At 44.3% G+C, this 16,307-nt stretch overlaps 1 protein-coding gene across 3 annotated transcripts in view; it reads right to left on the bottom strand.

Moving 5' to 3' along the window:
* The window catches only part of HIPK3 (homeodomain interacting protein kinase 3), a 160,303-nt gene that overhangs the window by 103,625 nt on the left and 40,371 nt on the right, over positions 1-16,307 (bottom strand). For all 3 annotated transcript variants that reach the window (XM_075927814.2, XM_075927816.2, XM_075927817.2), the window contains exon 2: positions 13,548-14,646. In XM_075927814.2, coding sequence (XP_075783929.2) covers positions 13,548-14,644 — 1,097 coding nt within the window. In that variant the 5' untranslated portion in view covers positions 14,645-14,646. The remainder of the gene's footprint in view (positions 1-13,547; positions 14,647-16,307) is intronic.

Here is a 16,307-nt window from a genome sequence, read left to right as displayed (position 1 = left end):
AGTTGTATCAATAGGTGTGTTGTAAGCAAAACTCGTGAAGTCATTCTGCCGCTCTACTCTACACTAGTTAGGTCTCAGCTGGAGTACTGTGTCCAGTTCTGGGCACCACATTTCAAGAAAGATGTGGAGAAATTGGAAAGGGTACAGAGAAGAGCGACAAGAATGATTAAAGGTCTAGAGAACATGACCTATGAAGCCAGGCTTCATGAACTGGGCTTGTTTAGTTTGGAAAAAAGAAGATTAAGGGGGGACATGATAGCGGTTTTCAAATATCTAAAAGGGTGTCACAAGGAGGAAAGAGAAAATTTGCTCCTCTTGGTTTCTGAGGACAGGACAAGGAGTAATGGGCTTAAAGTGCAGCAAGGGAGGTTTAGATTGGACATTAGGAAAAAATTCCTAACTGTCAGGATGGTCAAATATTGGAATAAATTGCCAAGGGAGGTGGTGGAATCTCCCTCTCTGGAGATATTTAAGAACAGGTTAGATAGACATCTGTCAGGGATGGTGTAGACGGAGCTTGGTCCTGCCTTGAGGGCGGGGGGCTGGACTCGATGACTTCTCGAGGTCCCTTCCAGTCCTATGATTCTATGAAATCAAGCCCTGTATAATATTACTCAAAGAATGGTAATCTGCCTTGCTAAATTAGTCCTAAGTGCACAAGGGAGACTTATTGGAAAGTCTCCCCAATTACTTATCCCTATATTATCTGTGTGGAAATAGATGTGGAACATTTGGACCCTTCTTACGTCTTTTCTAGTCCTAAACTATCAGGTTTTCTACACAGTTGCTTTTTGTATAAGCTGAATGTTTTCCTGCCACTTTTGGTTTCTTTTTTAATTTGCTTGACCCTTATGATTCCTAGGTCCTTAGAGCTCCATCCCAGTAGAAACTCCCAATAACAAGTGCAGAACACCACATAGGCGATACAAGGAATTCACAGTCTTCCTTCTAAATACACAAGGATTACCCAGTGGGGCTTTCCATTAAATTGATGTACAGTTAACAGTTCAAATGGCAATGAGGCTCAATAAACTTGGGAGATTTTGCTGTCCATACTGCTTATATTCAGCTTTTCCAGGTTTGCTGATTCTCAGGCCCACACCAGAAGCACTGCCTAACAAAATTTATATAGTTTTTTATTTTAGTCTGTCAGCTTATTTGCTTTTCAAAGCCCTTTCACATTCAGGAGAAAGTTTCATGCTTGGAATTTGACTGAGCAGAAAAGATTCAGTTTATAAATAAACTAGATAAAATAGACCACAGTCTCATCAGATGAAAAGTTTGCCAGTCTCATGGCTAGCCTGTTTGTCTTCACCCAACACACAGTGTGTCCCTTTAGTATTTCAGAGCAGAGTTCTTTCTGGATTGCAGCTGCCTGGATGCTTTGTCAGAACCTCCCATACCTGACAGTCTCATAAGGCAAACCAGAAATTCTCTGGACAGTAGGAAAAGATGTGTGTACCAGGTCTGTCTGGGACACAATGGCTCTACATTGTGGATCAAGGGAATGGCACGGATAGAAGGGTGAAGAGGAATAGGGGAGGTAACTGCCTCAATTCAACAAAAATGCTGATAGTGATTTTCCGTCTCTGAGAGCCCTGATCAATTAGTAATTTCTCCTACGTGAAGAAGAATGTCGCAGGTTCGGCACCATTCATGTTACTCATACATCTTCTTGTTTAGTGCACCCGCCTGCACATTCTCTGTCCCTAGTAGGAAGTTATCAAGCAAATATAATGGTAGATACTTTGCCTCAGCAAAGAGAGCCTGAGCGTGCTCCTTGTGGATAGCTGATGTAATACATAGACATGGTATAAATGCCCACAGACAAGACTATATGATTTTGCATGGAGAAACAGAAGACCTTTAAGGCCCATCCGACCACTCCGAGTTCCAGGATACTAATGTGGAGTTTAAGCTGCCAGTCATTACACTGTTCAGGTACACAAAAGTCCGGGCAATGAGCACTCTACCCTAGGGTATGTGTACACTACATGGCTCGGTCGACGGAGCCATGTAGATGAGCTTTGTAGACATAGCAAAATGAATCAGCGATTTAAATAATTTCCGCTTCATTTACATCAAAATGGCTGCCGCACTGTGCCGATCTGCTGTTTGTCGGCACAGCGCAGTAGTCCGGATGCTCGGCGGTCAACATCAAGAGCCTTTGTCGACCGCCCCATTATACCTCATGGGATGAGGTTTACCGGGGCGGTCGACAAAGGCTTTTGATGTCGACTGCCGACCGCCCAGACTACCATGCTATGCCGACAAACAGCTGATTGGCACAGCGCGGCAGCCATTTTGATGTAAATGAAGCAGAAATTATTTAAATCGCTGATTCATTTTGCTATGTCTACAAAGCTCATCTACATGGCTCCATCGACTGAGCCATGTAGTGTAGACATACCCCTAGATTGGAGGCACTGGGGATCATCATAAAACAAGGGACTGGATAACTGAATGAGACTCCTTAGAGCACATAAGAACATAAGAACAGCCGTACTGGGTCAGACCAAAGGTCCATCTAGCCCAGTATCGTGTCTGCCGACAGTGGCCAGCACCAGGTGCCCCAGAGAGGGTGGACCGAAGACAGTGATCAAGCGATTGGTCTCCTGCCATCCCTCTCCAGCCTCTGACAAACAGAGGCCAAGGACACCATTTTATCCCCTGGCTAATAGCCTTTTATGGACCTAACCTCCATGAATTTATCCAGCTTCTCTTTAAACTCTATTATAGTCCTAGCCTTCACAGCCTCCTCTGGCAAGGAGTTCCACAAGTTGACAACACGCTGTGTGAAGAAGAACTTTCTTTTATTAGTTTTAAACCTGCTACCCATTAATTTCGTTTGGTGTCCTCTAGTTCTTCTATTATGGGAACTAATAAATAACTTTTCTTTATCAGCCCTCTCCACACCACTCATGATTTTATAGACCTCTATCATATCCCCCCTCAGTCTCCTCTTTTCTAAACTGAAAAGTCCCAGTCGCTTTAACCTCTCCTCATATGGGACCTGTTCCAAACCCCTAATCATTTTAGTTGCCCTTTTCTGAACCCTTTCCAAGGCCAAAATATCTTTTTTGAGGTGAGGAGACCACATCTGTACACAGTATTCAAGATGTGGGCGTACCATAGTTTTATACAGGGGCAGTAAGATATTCTGGGTCTTATTTTCTATCCCTTTCCTAATAATTCCTAGCATCCTATTTGCCTTTTTGACCGCCGCTGCACTCTGTGTGGAAGTTTTCAGAGAACTGTCCACGATAACTCCAAGATCTCTTTCCTGATTTGTCGTAGCCAAATTAGCCCCCATCATACTGTACGTATACTTGGGGTTATTTTTCCCGATGTGCATTACTTTACACTTATCCACATTAAATTTCATTTGCCATTTTGTTGCCCAATCACTCAGTTTGGTGAGATCTTCTTGGAGTCCCTCACAGTCTGCTTCTGTCTTGACTATCCTAAACAGTTTGGTATCATCTGCAAACTTTACTACCTCACTGCTTACCCCTTTCTCCAGATCATTTATGAATAAGTTGAAAAGGATTGGTCCCAGGACTGACCCTTGGGGTACACCACTAGTTACCCCTCTCCACTCTGAAAATTTACCATTTATTCCTACCCTTTGTTTCCTGTCTTTTAACCAGTTCTCAATCCAAGAAAGGACCTTCCCTCTTATCCCATGGCCATGTAATTTACACAAGAGCCTTTGGTGAGGGACCTTGTCAAAGGCTTTCTGAAAATCCAAGTATACTATATCTACTGGATCCCCCTTGTCCACATGTTTGTTAACCCCTTCAAAGAACTCTAACAGATTAGTAAGACAGGATTTCCCTTTACAGAAACCATGTTGACTTTTGTCCAACAAATTATGTTCTTCTACATGCTTCACAATTTTATTCTTTACTATTGTTTCGACTAATTTGCTCGGTACTGAAGTTAGACTTACCGGTCTGTAATTGCCAGGATCGCCTCTAGAGCCATTTTTAAATATTGGTGTGACGTTGGCTACCTTCCAGTCATTAGGTACGGAAGCCGATTTAAAGGATAGGTTACAAACCACAGATAATAGCTCAGCAATTTCCCATTTGAGTTCTTTTAGAACCCTTGGATGAATGCCATCCGGTCCCGGAGATTTGTTAACATTAAGTTTTTCTATTTGTTCCAAAACCTCCTCTAATTATACTTCAATCTGGGACAGTTCCTCAGATTCATCACCCACAAAGGACGGTGCAGATTCAGGAATCTCCCCAACTTCCTCAGCCGTGAAGACTGAAGCAAAGAAATCGTTTAGTTTCTCCACAATGGCTTTATCGTCCTTGATTGCTCCTTTTATAGCTCGATCATCTAGGGGACCCACAGGTTTTTTAGCAGGCTTCCTGCTTCTAATGTACTTAAACATTTTGTTATTTCTTTTTGAGTTTTTGGCTAGCTGTTCCTCAAAATCTTTTTTTGCTTTTCTTATTACATGTAGCACATAGTATCTGATCTCTTAACAGGAAAGCTACAGAACCACACGGTGGGGGGAAAATGTGGAGGGGAAGACTGTTAGCTTACTTTTCAGGCTGTGTCCACTAGGTATCTAATGTGATGCTACTCACTGGTGAAGGGGCCTCAAAGTTAGACAGGTAAAAATTGCTACATAAATTGATGACATGCAGGAACTTTGAGAAGAATTACAGGGTTTTCAAACAGATTCATCCCTAAGAGCCTGAGGAATCTCTTCAGAAATCTGTCTTCTGGGAAGGAAGACAACTCTGGCTTCAGTGTAATCATAGAATCATAGAGCTGGAAGACACCTCAGGAGGTCATCAAGTCCAGCCCCTTGCCCAAAGCAGGACCAATTCCAACAAAATCAACCCAGCCAGGGCTTTGTCAAGCCAACACTTAAAAACCTCTAGGGATGGAGATTCCACCGCTTCCCTAGGGAACCCATTCCAGTACTTCACCACCCACCTAGTCAAATAGTTCTTCCTAATATCCAACCTAGACCTCTTCCACTGTAACTTGAGACTGTTGCTCCTTGTTCAGCCATCCATCACTACTGTGAACAGCCTTTCTCCAGCCTCTTTAGAAATTTTCCTTCAGGAAGTTAAAGGCTGCTATCAAATCCCCCTCATTCTTCTCTTCTGCAGACTAAACAACTGCCTTCCTTAGCAACATTCCTCTTCAAGACATCTGCAATGCCGTCACCTGGTCATCAGACCACACATTTGTGCAACATCTCTCCTCTTTGATTGCATCTTCCATGGCGGTGGGATAAGCAGTACTATCCACAGTGACTACCACATGGCTCCAAATCCACCTCCGCAAGCCGACAACTGCTCTGTAGTCACTGAGTGAAGCACCCACGAGGGCCACGTGAAGGAGAAGAAAGAGTTAGTCACGTTGTGTAGTAACAGTGGTTCTTTGAGATGTGTTCCCGTGGGCACTCCACTACCCTCCCTCCTTCCCCTGCTTTGGAGCCTTATGCTCTAACGGGTAGAGAAGGAATGGAGGAGCCGTGCTGCGTGCGCACCTAACGGATTCCAACGACACAAGGAGACGCTGCAGCACGTGCGAGGCGTGGTGGAAACTGCTAGAAAGGTCTCCGGTCGCCGGCGTGAGGATGCACCAGCACCCAGAGTGGAGCAGGCATCTCCAAGGGAGTGTTTCCCTAAGGCTGCTCTGGAGCAGTAGAGGTGGCACTTCCTGTTATTTTTCGTAGCAAAGAGGTCTATGTCTGGTTAGCCCCACTGATAGACAGGCACGCTCTCGCTCCACTATTCTATCTCCCATTCGTGTTGATCATGGAACGTACGGCTTCGAGCATCCACTGTGACGCTGAGTAGCCCAGGAAGGTAAGAAGCTATTGGGGTGACCTGATGTGCCAGGCACCAGTTCCATAATTTGATGGCTTCTGTGCAATCCCCTGCCGGTTGATGTAGTACATGCAGGTGGTGGTGTCTGTCATGATGGTAATGGATTGTGAGCTATGTCCAGTTCAAAGTGTTGGCATGCATATCTGACTGCTCGTAATTCGAGGAGGTTGATATGAAAGGTTTTTTCCATGAAGGACCATTTGCCTTGGGCTGTGATGTTCCCTAAATGGGCTCTCCAACCCATAAGTGAGGCATCTGTCATAATTGTGAGCGTGCGGGGAGGACGCTGGAATGGTATGCCGTCTAGCATGTTTTAAGGAATTGTCCACCAATGAAGGGATTTGAGGATGTGTTGTGGAATAGACACTATTTTGGAGAGTTAGTCCCGCGAAGGCTTGTAGGTTGTGGCCAACCATGACTGCAGGCCCCTCATTCGGAGTCTGGCCAATTTGATGACATACGTCATAGAGGCCATATGTGCAAGGATTTTGAGGCATTCACATACCGTCATGGTGGGAGCTGATTGCGCACGCCTGATAAGATCATGAATGGTGTTGAATCTGTGTTCAGGCAGAGTAGCTTTTGCTGCTACCATGTCGATGAGAGCCCCTATAAACTCCAATTTTTGGGTTGGAAGTAGCGCAGATTTTGCGTGGTTTATATGAAAGCCCAAGATCAGAAGGTGCATAGTGGTGTCGGTCATGGCTTTGGTTTCCTAAAGGGATGACCCTTTATGAGGCAGTCGTCCAAATATGGGAATATCATGACCCCTTGACGCCGAAATGAGGCCATTATGACTGCCAGAGTTTTGGAAAACACCGTGGGGGCAGTTGAGAGGCCAAAGGGGAGCACTCAGTACTGGTAAAGTTGGATGCCCACCATAAACCGTAAAAAAGTCTGTGAGCAGGATGGACCGTGACGTGGAAGTAGGCATCCTGGAGGTTGAGAGCCGAAAGCCAGCCCCCTTGATCCAATGCGGGGATGATTGTTGCTAAGGTCACCATTTTGAAACAGTGGAAGGTAATGTACTCCTCAAATCCAATATGGGTTGCCATCCTCCACTTTTTTTCTGGGTTAGGAAGTAAGTTGAATAGAAGCCTTGTCCTTGGAATACTGGTGGCACTTGTTCTAGGACACCCAGTTGTAGAAGGTGCGAAACCTCTTGTTGGAGAAAGGTTTTGTGAGATGGGTCCCTGTCTGATGTGACTCCCCCCAGACACTTTATGCACTTGGAGTGCCCGTCAGAAAAGGGCACAGCATCACAGCACATCTCGCACCTCTTAAAGCTGGGGGAACCAGGCATGAGGCACTGGGGGAAAGAGGCAAGCCGCAACGAAAAACTTTTTTTTTTTTCCAAACTTTTGACTGGGATGGAGAATGGGGTTGAAAGAACTTGGATGATGAGATAGGGATTAAATGGGTATTTATCTATTATTTTCACAGAAGTCGAAGAGAAAAGAGAGGCTCCATCTGCTGCCAAGGGTGGTAGAGAAGGAACTGAGGAGCCGCGCTGCGCACGCGCGCGCACCTAACGGATTCCAACGACACAAGGGGGCGCTGCAGCACGTGCGCGGTGGAAACTGCTAGAAAAGTCTTCAGTCACCGGCGCGAGGACGCACCAGCACCCAGAGTGGAGAACCCACAGGGACCACTCAAAGGAGAGTCACACATTTACTTCCTCAATTCGACGATCCCTACCCAGGACTGCCTCAATAGAAGTGATTTGCTGTTTAGATTGAAGTGAGGATTTCTGTCAATTAATGAAGAACCCTAATGATCACAGAATGATTCTGTGGCAAATTGGCCGCTAGTAGCCAATAATCCAATTAAGTGTAAATTAATATTTCCTTATCTGAGGTATACTACAGATAAGAGGTATCTTGTCAATACTCTTAGCTCTGTAGATAAATGAATGGAGGTACTGGAAATTTGAAATTATTTGCTTTCACACAAAACAAAGATTTTATTACTTTATGGAACTGTGTGACCTTTAATTCTCAAGTAGACAAAGATGGGATATCATCTCCCAATGGTTAGCACCCTGAACTCAAAGTCTGTAGATATTCTGTTGAGGTTCCCAAGGTCCAGAATGAGTTCCAGATCATCTTCCTCCTTGGGTATTTGGAAAAAAATATGGAGTAAAACCCATTCTTTTTTAGTTGCACAAGAACCTCCTCTATTTGCACCCCTTTGAAAAGAAACTTATCTAGTACAGTAGGAGTTTCTTTTGAGAGCGGCTCCCAAAAGGAGCAGGGGAAGAGAGCGAGATCTAATTTGAAATTAAGATTAAAAACTCTCTAAAGGTATCTAAAACCTCAGGATATTAAATACATGAGATTAAGGAGAATGGGAGAATAGGTGAAAACTACAGAAGGAAAAGTGTACGGCTCTCCAGCTCCTGTTAAAAGAAAGCCACTGTGGATACAGAACTGGTGGCCAGAAGGAGCTGGGACAAGAACCCTATAATTCAAGCGGTGCCACTCTCTGTATTGATGGTGATTCTCAGAAGATATCAATGACTTTTGAGAGCAGTATCACAAAGTCAAGAGAAGACAACAAAGATGCCTCTGACCCTGACCTTGAAGACCCTTCCAAATAGTCCTCAAGTGATGGAGAAGCCACCTCCACAAGAAACAATCACTCTCATGTGAAGAACAGGATGCAGACAGCACCAGTCACTCTGGCGTCCTACAGCCCCTTCCTCCCCTTTCCGCAGTGCTGGCTGCTACGCCACGCCTCCCTCCTCCCCCGTGTGTGGCAGCCAAGGCCTCAGAGTGGCTCCCCAGCACTGGGGGAAGAGCAGCAGGGGAAGAGGAGCACCTCCTCCAAGCCCCCAGAGGCCAGGGGGATAGAGCCAGAGTGGTGCAGTGGAGGGGAGGCGACTGCTGGCCCTCTGTGGCAGCCGGGGGGGGGGGGGGAGAGCTAGGACTGCCTACCCTGACAGATGGGGGAAGTGGCAAGCATAGTGAGCAGAGGGCTTGGCTCCCTAGTATTTTTTAAAAACAATTCTCACTACAACAACATTTGTACAATTATTTTCTTGGTAAAATACGCTTTTAAGAAAAATATCTGGGATGAATTTCAAAGCTCTTAATACCTCGCTTGCGTTGTTGGGCAGCTGCATAATAAAATTCTCCCCTGTGAGAATTAAACATACTACTCATGACAGCAAATGAAGGGAATAGCAAGTGATTAAGGTTTTACACCAATGTACAATTAACATGATCACAACAAACAGAACAAATGAAAATGTCAGGAGAGAAAAGGGATTAAACTATTACACAAAAATGTCTAATTTTCAAATTACTCTTGATGAACATAAAAAAGAGCCAATTTGTACCTAATTCAATTATACCTGTATTGAACCTGAATAAGCTGTGAAAACTGAACAGTGCTATAAATTTGGTTAAGAAAATAAAAGGGCCTAAGATTTAGAGAAGGCCACACAATTTATTTATTCATTCATTCATTCATTCATTCATTCATTCATTCATTAAAGCTGCAGCTCTGGGCCTGGATGGCAAGAGGCACTTTTCTTGTGAAATAAATGGTCTCTTAATTCCTCCCACTCCCTCATATTTATATGCTCTCTGATGTTTGTAGTCTCTGAACAGAGGTGTCTCCCCTTTGCTGTTCTCTGCAAAGTCCCTGGTAGGACCCACCTCTGTGAGGTGTTGAGCACATTTGCTTCCCATTCCAGTCAGTGGGAGCTGAGGGTGCTCAGCATCTTGCAAGATCAAGCCTTTATTGTCTAACAATAGTAACATTTTCTAAGTGCTTCTATAGTATCAAAGGTTACAGTGGTGCTATAAACTTTAGACAGTAATACCCTTAATGAAACAGCATGTCAAGCTACCCAAAAGGAATTTGAATTGCTCAATGTTTTAAAGTGCTATGCACATGCAATGCAACTTAACTTACTGAAATCGAATTGCAGTTACTGGAACCAGACAGAAAATTCCAACCAATGAATTTCAAGTCTCATTGCAAAGGTTAGCTGTCTGGTTGGAGAATTAACCTAATAGATTTAGAATAGCACCAGCATTACATCATTTTGGGGAGAGTTGCTCCTCCCCCTCAAACAAAAGTCCAATTGTCAAAATACTTGAAATTTAAATATAGGTATTAGACGAGAGAGAGAGAGAGGAGAGTGAGTGAGTGAGTGTGTGTGTTTTAATTCATTTCAATCACAATCCTGCCAGCTGCTCCACATGGGTAAATATGTCTTCACAGTGTGAAGCTCGCAAGATCAGTAATCTAATTCACACTTATCTCTGAAAAGGTTTTTCTTTTAAAATATATTTTTAAATGTTGCTTTACAAGATTATAAATCTCTGAGAAAGAAAGAAATGCAATCTTCACTAAGCAGAGTATTTACAAGCCACCATATAATTAAATTATACAAATTGAAACTTAATACTCTTTTAGCATGGGCACCTACAAACATCTATCCATCATAATCCATTGATATGAACTTAACTCCTCTGAGAAATTCTTAAAAGCTACAGGACACAGTAGTAGGGATGTTAAATACTGGTAAAAGGAATAGTCGATTAACCTCATGAATTCTTATTGGTTACTTGACTAATCTATAGTCCCTGGAGGGGAAGGGGGGGGAGTAGCCAATACGCTCCAGCCCCACTCCTGAGGAGCCCCCTGCCAATCCACACTGCTATCTCTGTATCAGAGACAGCAGTGCAGGATGCCAGATGGGAGCTGATCCACGAGGAGAACCAATTTAAAAACCACCTCCCCTCATGAACTGGCTCTCTGTTGCCCCATGCCACTGCCTCTGATACAGAGGTAACAGTATGGGGTGTCAGCAGCCCCTGTCCGGGGGAGGAGCTGAATTGAGCTCCCGGATTTGGCATGAGCTGGAACTGAGCCGGGCTGCCCACCCGCTGGCTCCTAACACACTTTAAATGCAGAGCTGCAGCGGGGGTAGGTCCCAGACCTGGTGTGAGCCACGATTGAGTGAGGCTGATGGGCAGCCTGCTAAAAAATGTGCTGGCAGCGGGGAGAAGTGCATGTTGTCTACAGAATTAATCTTATCAGTTAATTAGCTAATCAACTACACTATTACATCCCTACACTGCAGGCACACAAAAACTGAGCACTCTCAATTCAATACTAGGGATGTAAGTGACTAGTTGACTATCCAATAAGCAAAAGCTTATCAGATAGTTTACTAGTCCCTCGACTAGTCGTTTCTCCCTCCCCCTTGCTGTCTCTATCAGAGGCAGCAAGGGGGGGGGGGGAGCAGAAGCCAGTGCTGGGGAGAGCCGGCTTAAAAGCCAGCTGCCCCAAGCACCATCTCCGCAAGGGGTAGGGGAAGCAGAGGGGTAGCGAGGACTGGGCGCGAGCCAGGAATCAGCTGATACTCAGCTTACGCCCAGTCTCAGACACTGCACCTCTGCTTTTTACATGTATTAAGAGCCTGCCAACTTTAAAAAGCAAAAGTGCAGCAAGGGGGACCGGGCATGAGCCAGGAATCAGCTGTCCAGGCTCACGCTGGATTTCCAGCGCTGCACAGCAGCCTTTTAAATGTATTAAGAGCCGGCACTTACTACATTTAAAAAGCAGAGCCACAGCAGGGTTAGCTCCCAGGGCTGGGCACTAACTGCACTGCGGCTCCCCCACTTATCGACTAGTCGATGGAAATTCCATCGACTAGTCAATTAGTTGATTAAACTAAATTTAACATCCTTAGCCAATACAATAATGCTACTAATCTGTCAGAATGCCTGATGTACAACCTGAATCAGAAGCAGAAAAATGACTTAGTGGGGTCATTCCATCTGGGACCATCAAAGCACAAAAAACCCAATATGTCAACAGCTAAAACTAGAACATGCTAACCAACATCAGAGCAAATAAAATTTCTGAGATAAGGTAGGGAGCTATTCAACACCTTGCAGGATCAGACACCACCTACTGAACTGTGCTCTTAACTATGCTAGACATGTAAATGTTAAGAAGCTTGGGCCCTAGGCATGTCACCTGGTGATGGCCCTCCTGGCAGGAAGTCACAGGTGACTGGTACCTTTACCCTCTACAAATCCTGAAAGGCTGCCAAGAACTGAATTGGGGAACAATAAAGTGCATGCTTAGGTAACTTATTTTTTCATTTCTTCTTAGTTTGCGTCAGGCATATTGTGTGTGTGCAGCAACTCTTACCTGCTTCCCAACGAAAATGTGTGTGCATACATTTGTGATTTTTTTAAATGCTTAAATGGGGTCAAAGTCTAAGCAAGGAGGGAACTGTGAAGCAGAAGTGGAACTGCTACAGGAGAACAGATGCTGCGCATGAGCCTCATTTTTTTGTAGGATCCTCACTGAGGAAGACATTGGGACTGTCCATGCTTCAATGAAACGCCTACTGCTGGCCTGTGTCAACTGTCTCAGGTTCACAGGGCACAGGTTATGAGGCTATAAAACAACTGTGTAGATGTCCAGGTTCACGCTGGAGGCCAGGCTCTGGAACCTTATAAGTACAGGATGCACTTCACAAGTACCTGAAGTTCGCTGAAACTGTTTGAAATTGAGGGTACTTAGCATCTAGCAAGAGTGGAGCATAAGTGTATATACATGGTAGAGAAAATATAAAGAAATGGTATATTATAATCTCTCAAACACCACATTATTACCCATTGCATGAAGAGAAATTTACATATATGGTTAAACTAGGGAAAAAGGCATTCTGCACAGATAAGATACATGTTGTTGATGCACAGAATGAAAGCCATTAAAACAGAAAACAATAATATACACTGTACAGTTTTTAAAAAGCTCTCTTTTTAAGTCTGTTCTTGACCAGGGATAGTAGAGAATGCAACATTCAAGATGTAATTCTGGAAGGAACTCGTAACATAAAAGAACAAACCTTCTGCCCATGCAGTAAATAGTCTTAAAAAGTGAGCAAATTCCATCTAAAACAGGAGTTCTTAAACTCTGGGTCAGGACCCCAAAGTGGATCAGGACCAATGTTCCCTCCAATCTTTTCCATTCCTGGGCAGATTTTCTTTCCATCCATGCGTGAAATAAATTTCATGTACACCAAGGCATGTGTGAATGTGCACCACAAGTAGAAAAAAATAACTTAGTTGTGGGCACTCTGCTAATTAGCTGGGTGGCATGTGAATGTCTCCTACCAACTATACAAGTGCACAGCTTATAGGGAACACTGGTTGTGACCCTGCCTGAATGAGGTTGCCAGGGCTGGTTTAGACTTGCTGAGGCCCAGTGCTCAAGTCAAAGCTACATAGCCATGGGCCAAAGCCAAAGCCTAAGGGCTTTAGCCCTGGGTGGCATGACTCAGATTGCAGTCCCCCTGTGCCCCTGCTCAGAGTGGTGGGGCTGAGGGCTTTGCCCCCACCTTTTTCCATCTGGTGCCATGAGGCTTGGGCAGGCTCAGGCTTCAGACCTTCTTCCTGGGGATTTGAAGTGATTTTCGTTGCCAGAAAGGGGCTCCCGTACAATGAAGTTTTAGAGTCCTGATCTAATCTCATGATCAACCATTTTATTTTAGAGTTAATGAAACGATTACATGGTCAGTTTAAATCAAATTACTATTTACTGTCTGAAAAATGGCAGTTACAAAACACACTGGTGTTATTTTTAATGGAGGAGAATTTTAACATTCATTTTAAAAAAATGAAGTAAAAAAATAGAATAAGCACTTACCTGTAATACCGAGACTGCAAATAGGTTGAACAAACAGTCTTTGATACATGGCTGGCAGACCCAAAGTCTATTACTTTAACCCGGTATGGCTGCCGGACAGGATCCACCAACATAATGTTCTCTGGTTTGAGGTCAGCATGGATTAAACCAAGACTTTTTAGTTTTTTCAGTGCAGTGGCCACCTGTTGCAGAATAGGCCGTATTACTTTTAGCTGTAGAGGGCTGAATTTGTTTTGCTTCAGAAAGTCATATAAATTCTGTTCCAACATCTCAAATACCAAGCAAGTATGGTTATGATGCTGAAAGCATTCATACGCTCTCACAAAATTAAACTCATCAGCATTTTCAGTACTTAGTCTTGCTAATATGCTCACTTCTATTTGCCCTTGGCGTGCATAAGAAGGATGATTCTTCAGAATTTTGATTGCAACAATCTCATTTGTCCCTCTTGTCCAACATTTTACTACTTGTCCAAAGGTCCCTCGCCCAAGGAAATCCAGCACCTCATAAGTATTTTTCACTGAGCATAACACCTCATGCTGTACTAACTGATAATCTCCATCTCCACTGGTACTACTTTGTTTTGAAGTTGCAGTAGTTGTCACAACCGTCACTGGATTTCCCATATTTGCTTGCAACATTGCAGGTAATACAGACAGTTCATCAACGATCTGCATCGCGTTTTGATTATTCAACTCTTCACTCTTACGTTTCAATCCACATCGCTGGGATCCATCCAGTAAATCTAACCTGGTTCCCTGTGTATCAGTCTGAGGTGCCTCAACTTGAGGTTGCTGTGCCAGCGCTGCTAATACATTTGTAGCACCTACAGTATTTTTTAAAGCAACAGCACTGGTCTGCAACAAAAAGTTCTGTCCTCGAGGTCTGTCAAATCGGTTCTTAGTCTGAAAACAAGTACTAATCCTGCTGGGAGAATGAGCAATTCCAAAGTTTTTACCAGTCACATAAATCCGTGGGTAGATTCTTTCGTGGTACACACAACTGCTTGGCTCTACTTTGAGTTTCTTCACACTACAAAAGGCACTTGACTGGGTTTGATAAACATATGGTGGATAGACCAAGACTTGTGAGGCCATACCTGAAGAAGGAAGTTGGGGAGGGAGGGGAAAAACAGGAAAAAAAAATCACAATTTAAAGCTTGTAGCAACTTCTTCCCCTGAGAAATGAGAACACTCAAATTAAAAACTTCAGTTTGCCATTAAACAGTTTGACATTTAAAATTACCTAAATCAGTAGTTCAATTATTTTTAAGCCAAAACAACCCACCAAATACTTTTTGTCCTTTTTGGCAACCCACCCAGAGTCTAAATTCATCATATTCCAGCATCCTCTCCTCCTCTGCTGTCTCCTCCTCACCCCTCTGAGGGGACAGTGACCATTTGCAGCAGCATCCTCTGCCCCAGCATTGCAATAACCACCCCAACCCAGTGTTGAGCAAGGATGGAGAGTGAGCCCACCTCACACACATTTTGCAGCAGCAGCCCCTGTCTCATGAAAATGGGCCCCACTCCCTGGTGTGCAGGATGGCAGCGCCATTGAGGTTTAAACTTGCCACCCTCCATCATGATGGAGAGGACAGCCAGAACAAATCTGACTGAGCGACATTGCAACCTGGCAAGTGAAGTCAGAGGCCACTTAAGTTTGGACCATGAACCAGATCACAGAGCAGAGAGCAAGGCCTAATATTATAAAACAAGAATCACTGTTGCAGGGTTAATTGGGGAACAACTACACTCCAAATGCCCCTGACCCCTAGGCCACCCCGCTGCACTAGGTCCAAAGCCCATATAGCACCTTACTACGACTCACCGGTGGATTTGGAACTACTATTTGGAAAATACTGCTACACATTTTTCATCCTAATTAGGGATGTTAAAAATTGTGTAACTACTGAAAACCTCAGCAGTTATTCAGTTACCCACACTGCTAAGCTTTAAACTGCAGAGCCCACAGCAAAGCATCCCCAAGAGCAGGACTGCCAGTCCCTGCCTGCCTGGCTCCCAGGGGGAGGCTTAGTTGCCAAAGTGAAGCCTCCTCCCATGGTGCCCAGCGAGCAGCCCTTGGATTCCTGCATCCCAAGGAGGTGGCTTTGCTGCCCTGCCATAGCAATGCTGCCTCCCCAGGAGCCAGCTTAGTGTAACCAAGACCATTAGTGATAAGCATCAGCATATCGGTTAAGTGGTCATTCGGTTATACTCTAACTCCCCTAACCCTGGTTCCCATTGCCTCCATTCTCCTTCAATGTGTATAATGCATGCACTCCTGACATTCACATTTCAGGGGCTGAGAGCTGTGGCTACTGTTCATTCTGGACCGGTTATACAGACTGGCACAAGGATGGTTTGCAGCAGCTCAAACCATCCTTTTTTGGGAAGGAGAAGCTAATCTTCTTTCACTCCAGAATCCAAGCTTTAATTAAAGAGCCCTCTAGCTCTCATGGCTATTAAGATATTCTGCTCATAACTTGCAGGTTGCAACCTAATGCAGTTATGTCTGGCTAGCCTGCAATAATAGTTCTGGGTGCGAGCATATCCTAATATCCTGAAGTATTAACTCAGAAACCAGCTAATTTAAAACATTAACAGTGTTACCATTTCACTCTGAGAAAAGCATACATGAAAGAGGGGTGAGCCTCAACTGACATCACTGCTCTCCGGGAACACAAGAGGAAAATTCTATTAAGAAGACCTGAACAATCTGCTTTAAGTCATATTTTCTTTTGGTGTGCATAGTAAGTGA

This window comes from Pelodiscus sinensis, chromosome 5, assembly GCF_052426305.1.
Source record: "Pelodiscus sinensis isolate ZL-2025 chromosome 5, ASM5242630v1, whole genome shotgun sequence".
In the NCBI taxonomy this organism is placed as follows: domain Eukaryota; kingdom Metazoa; phylum Chordata; order Testudines; family Trionychidae; genus Pelodiscus; species Pelodiscus sinensis.
Note: the sequence above shows the minus strand (reverse complement) of the source record. Positions and strands in the feature narration are given on the sequence as shown.